The sequence below is a fragment of the Ptychodera flava genome, chromosome 4 (assembly GCF_041260155.1).
Source record: "Ptychodera flava strain L36383 chromosome 4, AS_Pfla_20210202, whole genome shotgun sequence".
NCBI classification, from domain to species: Eukaryota; Metazoa; Hemichordata; class Enteropneusta; family Ptychoderidae; genus Ptychodera; species Ptychodera flava.
The window spans coordinates 22982615-22991383 of NC_091931.1; the positions used below are offsets into that span (position 1 = coordinate 22982615).

General features: G+C 38.8%; 1 protein-coding gene across 1 annotated transcript in view; it reads left to right on the plus strand.

Annotated features, from left to right (window-relative positions):
* The window catches only part of LOC139131203 (transcriptional regulator ATRX homolog), a 45938-nt gene extending 38901 nt beyond the window's left edge, over positions 1-7037 (plus strand). The window contains exons 23-25 of the mRNA XM_070697170.1: positions 3743-4042; positions 4394-4483; positions 5021-7037. Of these exons, the coding sequence (XP_070553271.1) occupies positions 3743-4042; positions 4394-4483; positions 5021-5224 (594 nt within the window). The 3' untranslated portion in view covers positions 5225-7037. The remainder of the gene's footprint in view (positions 1-3742; positions 4043-4393; positions 4484-5020) is intronic.
* Positions 7038-8769: the final 1732 nt, after the last annotated feature.

An 8769-nucleotide genomic window follows, 5' to 3' on the forward strand; every position in this document is an offset into this window, starting at 1 on the left:
ATTTAGCAAATTTTACGATTTACGGTCAATGGCCGATATAAAGTCTAATCGACGTTCGAATATTAATTAATCCCTATTAAGTTATATATCAATGAAAAGGCCATGATCTTGGCTTTCTAAAAATGTAACGTTTATAGTATTTTTTTGTTTCTGTTTCCGTCGAGCGGTAGATACGTGACCCCTACCCCATCGTTGAAATCCAAGATGGCGGCCAAGATGGCGGCAAAGATGGCGCCAAATGAACCCCATGGGACACGATTTGATTTTGGGAACATCAAAATTCATTAAATATAGACCCTAAGGATTACAAAAATGTAGGTTAAAAAAATACATCCATGGGGTGCATGGGAACCCTACCTTCCGACTAGACTAGTGTATTATTCATTCAATATCACAGCAAATCTCAGGGGAAATCTGACACTGACTTGGTACCATACACATCCAGTGCTTTGGTGGCAAATGTTCTTGACTTCCTTTGAACTTTGCTCAAAAGTGGCAAATACCTCGGAGGGAAAAAGAAAACACAAATACTATATAAGCAGGGTGGCACTCCCTCAGACACAATTTCAGATGCTGTAAAACCTGTTGTCAAAAAATGATGGGATCAGTCGATTAAGGTTTTTGGAGTTTTGCCTAGCAATTATGCAGGAACTACCACGGTGTCTATGGAAAACAAAATGCACTATTACTCCATGGTTTTTCAAACTCCATGCAAAGATACACTGAAGCAAATTTAATAGCGCAAGTGATTATTGATATGCAATAAGAAACACAGTCGTCATGGTGTCTGAGCTGCATTGACAATTGAGTTCAATTAAATTTTTGAGCAAAAACAATCTGTTGACGAGATTTTACTGAATAGTTGTACAAGCTGTCAAACCAAGTATAAAGTGCAGTGAAACCTGTACTTAGGGACACCTCTCTAATCAGGACACCTTTTTATTAAGGACAGATTTATCAAACCGAATGTTACACTTTGAATAGAATTTCACCTTTCTGTTTAGGACACCTCTGTATTCAGGACACTTTTTTAGTCCCCACGGACACCGTCCGGGGGGACTTATAGGTTTGGTCGTGTCCGTGCGTCCGTCCGTGTGTGCGTGCGTCCGTGCGTCCGTCCGTTCACGCAGATATCTCAGAGACGCCTGGAACGATTTCGTTCAAACTTGGTACAAGGATAGTACCCTACCTCATACAGATGCACATCGATTTGTTTCACAATGCGATCAAATTTGGCCGTGTTAGAGGACTTTTTAGTTTTCACCTCCATAGACTCCTATGTATAAGGCAGTCCATAGACTCCCATGTATAAGGCAGTCCATAGACTCCCATGTATAAGGAAGTCCATAGACTCCCATGTATAAGGCAGTCCATAGACTCCCATGTATAAGGCAGTCCATAGACTCCCATGTATAAGGCCAAGAAAAATAAAAATTTAGTTTCTCATCGTATTCATATTGCAAAAAGGATGCAGTGACACAGTTTTTAGTCCCCACAGATAAAGTCCAGGGGGCTTGTAGATTGGGTCATGTCCGTCCGTGAGTCCATCCATGAGTCCATCCGTTCACGCAGATATCTCAGACACTTTGACAAAATGTCATGTGACCTTGGTGACCTTTGACCTTGAATATACATATTTGTCCATAACTCAGTAACCACACGTCCTAAACCTTTCATATATGGTATGATGGGACACCCTATCACACCACATATTGTACCTCATTAATTATGTGCATATCTAATTTTGAGCAAGCCAATAGAGCTTAGAGGTCTGATTTTTGGTATATATGGATAACTTAGCAGTACAATTTTTTTGACAAAACGTCACGTGACCTCGGTGACCTTTGACCTCAAATATACATATTTGTCCATAGCTCAGTAACCACAAGTGCTACAGCCTTCATATTTGGTATGATGGGACACCTTATGACGCCACATATTGTACCTCATTAATTATGTGCATATCTAATTTTGAGCGAGCCAATAGAGCTAGAGGTCTGATTTTTGGTATGTAGGGATAACTTAGCAATACATTTTTTTTGACAAAACGTCACGTGACCTCAATGACTTTTGACCTCAAATATACGTATTTGTCCATAACTCAGTAACCACAAGTGCTACACCCTTCATATTTGGTATGATTGGACACCTTATGACGCCACATATTGTACCTCATTAATTATGTGCATATCTAATTTTGAGCGAGCCAATAGAGCTGGAGGTCTGATTTTTGGTAAATATGGATAACTTAGCAGTACAATTTTTTTGACAAAATGTCACGTGACCTCGGTGACCTTTGACCTCAAATATACATATTTGTGCATAACTCAGTAACCACAAGTGCTACACCCTTCATATATGGTATGATGGGACACCTTATGACACCACATATTGTACCTCATTAATTATGGCAATCTAATTTTGAGCGAGCCAATAGAGCTAGAGGTCTGATTTTTGGTAAATATGGATAACTTAGCAGTACAATTTTTTTGACAAAATGTCACGTGACCTCGGTGACCTTTGACCTCAAATATACATATTTGTGCATAACTCAGTAACCACAAGTGCTACACCCTTCATATATTGTATGATGGGACACCTTATGACGCCACATATTGTACCTCATTAATTATGTGCATATCTAATTTTGAGCGAGCCAATAGAGCTAGAGGTCTGATTTTTGGTAAATATGGATAACTTAGCAGTACAATTTTTTTGACAAAATGTCATGTGACCTTGATAACCTTTTACCTAAAATACACGATTATTTCAATAAATAAGTAACCACAAGTGCTATGTCCTTTATATTTAGTAGGATGGGAGACCTTATGACAGCACATGCTTTACCTCTATTAATTATGCACATTTATAATTGTGGGCAAGCCAATAGAGCTAGAGGTCTGAATTTTGGCATATATGAATTAATTAGCATTACAATTTTTTTTTTCAAAATGTCACGTGACCTTGATGACCTTTGACCTTGATTAAGCGTATATATGCATAACTCAGTAACCACAAGTTCTATACGCTTTAATTTTGATAGAATAATAGACCTTAAGATGTCACATCTTGTACCTCATTTATTATGCCCATATGTTTTTCTTGGCTGGCCAATACAGCTAGAGGTCTGATCTTTTTTCCCGATTTAGAACCATAACTTAGACATACCTCTGGTTGCAAATTGGGAACAATGACATAGACCTATGTGTCCATAGATTTGAACATATACAGTGAAAACCTGTCTATTAAGGACACCTTCGGGAATGGAAAAAGTGTCCTTAATATAGAGGTGTCCTTATAGACAGGTGAAATTCTATTCAAAGTGTAACTTTTGGTTTGATAAATCTGTCCTTAATAGAGAGGTGTCCGTAAGGACAGGTTTCACTGTACACTCCAGTGATACTTCTTCATGACCACATTTCCCTGCCCCATCAAGACTAATACTCCTATTACAAGTGGGGACTATGTCATTGTCAATGACTTGTCCATTCTTGAAGATGTCCTCAATAGAAAGGTTTCACTGTACTTTTTAGAGGCAGTCCAAGAAACTGTGGTAGATACATAGAATGAAATGTAGAGATAAAATTATCTTTTCATCGCAGCAAGTGTTTATAACCAAATTTGAAATGTTTACAGGTTAACCTTTGTCATGACAGATTCAAAGGCATGTATCCAGTTGCATGTGGGCCAAAATCCTAACCTTTTTGCCTTGCTTGTCTCTCTCGCTTTTCTACAACCAAAGGATTACATCCTGGCTGAACTTCTAACCAGCAAGAAAGAATGGATATTGAAGTTCCACGAGCACGACTCTCTCCTGGAGAACATAATCTCTGAGGAGCTGTCGGAGGAAGACCGACGGGCGGCCTGGGCTGAGTACAATGCCGAGAAGGAAGGGCGTGTGCAGCGGCCAGCAGTGGATCCAGAACTAGCCATGCGATGGATGCAGCAACAGAGGATCTACCAGCAACAACAACAGCAGCAGCAGCAGCAGGCGCAGCAACAACAGCATCTGGCTAGCAGTCAGATGTATGAGCATTTACAGGTACAAAAACAAAACAAAATGAACGAACGAGAAATGACCTCATGATCATGATCTCCCAGTTAAAACATTACCACGTGAAAAGTTCACTTCTGTAGAGGAAACAGTATGCACATACTGGACAGTCCATGAATGTAACAGCATACAGTTGCTCCCCAGGGCCCTGAGAGTCACCCGAAAACAATCAGTTTCATGAGGGGGGAAACAGACCGTTTTGGAGAAACTTGGTCCCAAGGGAACACAAATATATGCTTTTACCTGAATACGGCCAGTTAATATGTGTTATGTAACACACCTTATCCAATTTTCTCTTCAAAAAATCTAAACTTTCTTCAATGCTGTCCGTTTTTACAGAGATTACTAAGTAATGGTGCTACTTTGTTGACCAGTGGTGAGAGAATTCTACAGAGTCAGCAACAACCTGGATACCTTGCGCCGTTCATGGTGAGATTTCCTTCAGTCTTGTAATTTAGACAGCAGCTTTACAGTGTGTTTGCAAAGCTCCCCTCAGTCTTTCATCCCAAAGTAGAAATAAAATCACCTTTGGCAACAGATAATCAGATTCTGAAATTTTAAGGTATTATGCACCTCAAAAGTGAAAACTTCAACTTTTGCTCAAAATTTCCTCAGTGAAACTTTTGACCATTGACTCACCTAATCAAGAATAAAAAATCAGGGGTCACCATTCAAATTTTGGTACTGGAGAAACAAATTACCCAAAATTTGCCGATATTTAAAATTCAAAATGGCCTCCATCCCTGTGTCAACTCTATGGAGAAAAACAAAACTTTTGATTTTTTGCAAAACTAGGATGGTGAAATTTTTTCTTACACAACTCCCACAAGAGGTAGATCAGAAAAATTTGAAAAGTTTTAGAGTCAGAATATCTGTCCCCAAAGTGCATTCTACCTTAATGCATTTTGTTGTCACAGTGTCAGGAATGCTAATGAGCACATTTATTGGTCTATGCATTTTTTTCAGCGGGAGGATCATCTGCGGAGACTACAGCAGGCCCAGGCTCAGTTTGCTGTGGCACAGCAGCAGAGGCAGTTTGCCACCATGGCTCAACAAGGCACCATGCCACGAACCAATTTCTCCGCCACAGTTCGAGAGATCCTGCAGTCCTGGCCGATGAGACCGAGCACCCAGCGTCCACAGCCTCAAGATGGTGGAACCATAGAGTAGGGTGGAAGCTGTCTAGGGCCTTCACATACACACACACACCACAGACACACACATACACACACACATGTTCATACAAAAATCAGTAAATCTGTGTAAACAAAATTTTAACCTGAGAAAACTTTATGGTCACATAATATTTATGAATACCTGTGATATCCTAGCATGGAGATAATATTTATTGTGTGATTTTCTGAAATCTTGTGTCTTACACATCATATTTTAATACTGTTCTGTGGTGTGTTAAATTTTCTCATTGTGGATATTATCTAAAAAAAACTTCTTTGTCATGCTCTACAGTAAGCGTCTGTGATATGTTTGTACCTCCACAACTGTCTGGAAACCACAGAAAATATGATTGTGTGTATATCAACTTGAGTTTTGATGTATGTGTGGTTAAGTACAGGCTGAAATTTGCATCATTTCCGTCGTATTTTATCTCCTCTCTCACTCTTTTTTCAACCGATCGCATCCATTCACAATGGTCACAATCAATGGTGATGGACCAGGCCTAATATTTGCGGCAATAGAGCGGACATAGGAGTATACAATATGCGGACGGTTCACAATGAACTTTGTGTGATTTCATGTCCAGTGCCATGGATAGATGCCATTTAGTCGAGACATTGTAATTTTATGATCATAGTATTTATAGTAGATGGGAACAAAAATTATATTGCTTGGTTGTTCACATCACCTTGTTACGGATGTATATGCTACTATAGTTTGATCAAAGCACCTCTGTAGGTAAATGCCTTGTATTGTCTACAGTGCATTAGTTTCATACTACCGGTATGTAGAGTACCTATCTGGCTTTCATAATATATGTATAGCTACAGCCTAGAGCCTAGCTATGATTTTCGGATATGCGATCGAAGGTATTTGCAACAATGTATGCATGCAGTTGGAATACCTCAGCCTGGTCTGGTATGCACAAACGTCCCTGATTTTTCCCCAGGGACATTTATGCAAATTAGTAGAACACATGAACCAATCACATCGCAGGGCTATCATTCAAGTTTGACTGCATGTAGAGTTCTAAGTTCCCGTAGCATGTAATGACACATTCTCATGAATTGTCACTATCAATAGAATCTATTTGGAATAGACCAGTTTGTGGTATTCCATGCATAGCATAGCAGGCTACATTCACACACCAGCTTGCACAGAAACACAGCCTCTCAGCGGAGGAGACCCTAGGGTCTTTGCTCTCTAAGTAAACACCACAGCTTGAAAAGTCTGATTTATCATGACTCTGCCCAGCTAGCTACAGAGAACATAATTATTTGTGAATGTATGAAAAATTCAAGTGATGTAATATGTACAATAAGCACTTTTCACCTCAGCAAACGTTTCACAACTTTGCCTCTCCTAAAGGAAAGGTTTGTCACGGTGTTGTACAATTACATTCTGAAGACAAGAGAGAAATTCAAGACTATCCTAATATAATATTATTTTCAAATATATGATATGTTATGATGTTGTGATATGTGACAGGGTTTCTTTTTTTGAAATGTGCTATATATATGACCAAGGCAATATTTCGTTTACATGTTACTTATTATCCCGTTATGCCATAGTACTACTATTGACTTCAACTGAGAACGTTTAATTTTTCATTTCCATTAGTTAGTACGTTGTACATACCATTTGTAGTGTGTAGCTTCTCCGTTTGTTCCTGTTATTTACGAAATTTCAAGGATTTTTCATATCATGGCAGGTGATGAAGTATCCGTCGCTATGGTGTAACTGTACTTTATTTGAGCAGTGTTCAGAATTTCAATAAATAATAGCTGGCAACGGTAAAAGATGTTCAGTTTTGCTTCTCCCTGAATCAATCATTTCACTGAGATGTCTCTCATCTACTTTTAGCTATACTTTTTCATACTCTAGTACTCTTCTGTTAATTCCAAAAAGGTGGTGATATCTTACGGTATTTTTTTGGGGGGGGTGGGGGGGAACATCATCAAGGTAGTATGTGCTCATGAAATTGAAAGACTTGGACTTTTCTTCCTCACAAAAACCTTCAACCATTCTTTTTTAGAAATCCAAAATAAAAATCAGGGGTTACTGTGCAAAACTTGGTAATACGGAAACAAAAATTACCTTAAATTTACAAAGAGTTTGAATTCAGCATAGCCACTGTCCCCATGTTAACTCTGGGCGCAAAAATTAAATTTTCGATTTTCATAAGAATAAGGCTGGGAATACTATTAATCCAAGGGCTGTACAATGAGCCCCCATAGGCAGTAGATCAGAAAAGAATTGCAAAGATTTGAGAGTCTGTATAACCGTCCTTGAGGCACATCCTACCTTAAAGGTATACTGTCACCTGTTTCAATTTTGCCACAGTTACCATGGAAAGAAAAAATCTAACCAATCACAGATTTTAAGCGGGTGGCCGCTTTTTAAAAACAGCGCCTCACATGGGCATTTTGAATACCAAGGAACGCCCCTTTGACCATATATGGGCATATTTAGATTACAGGTGACTGTATACCTTCAACTATTTCACACTCATTTCCAAGTTTACAGGCCAAACCATACTTTTGAAAGGTAAAGTGACACCCAAGTTTAATATTGACATGCTTGAGTGGCAGAGTGTTGGAACATACCACAGAATTAGTGAGGTTCACATACCATTAACACATGACTTTACATGACTATGCTGGAAAAACGTAAATGTGTGACAGACTGGTTCCAAATTATGCTGAACTGGCAACTTGACAACCCACACTTATGCTATCATGAATTTCCACAGAATAGAAGAAAATTTTGTACATAGTTCTGGTTTCAAAAGTTTAATGTTGCAGGCAGGGGTACACCTTTGCAATCACAGTACATGAAATACCAAATTTTCATGTTCATATGTTTTTATGTGCCAGAGCTTTCATTTTTGGAATCACTTTTACCGTGAGGAGCAATAGTTGTAAATTTGCTTAATAAGCTAAGCCATGAAAAGATGGCACTTGTATCTGGAGATCCCTAGGATTCATACATTAGGGGACGTTTCCATCTAAAAAACAATGCATATTCAGTGCATATTCACCCCTTGAAATAGGGGTTTCAAGGGGTATGGAGCTCCTAATTAAAGTTATTTGCCATCTCGTAAGCTGTTTGCAATATGTGATTAGAGATAGCGATTAAGTGGGTGTACAGGGAAGACATCTCTGCCTTACACACTTCACTCATACAGATAATCGTTCGCCTTGAACTTCTTTGAACCATGTACCCTAATTTTCACAGAATAGAACCTATGAATATACTACAAGCAATATGTTAGTTCAAATTAATAAAAGTAGGAACAAATTCCGATGTCCTGAAATGATAATACTGTTGTCAAGGTTTACACGAGACTGAGTTTGTGCCGCTTCACTGTACAATACCTTGGATAAAGTAGTACCGGCCAAGCTATTGGTATCTGAAGTTGTTGACTGAGCGTTATGTAATGTTTGATTATATCTGATATACGGTAACTACTTTAGATTGCATATTATCAGTGCAGAAAGAGCCCAAAAAGTGCACTGTTTTTTAGATGCAAGCATCCC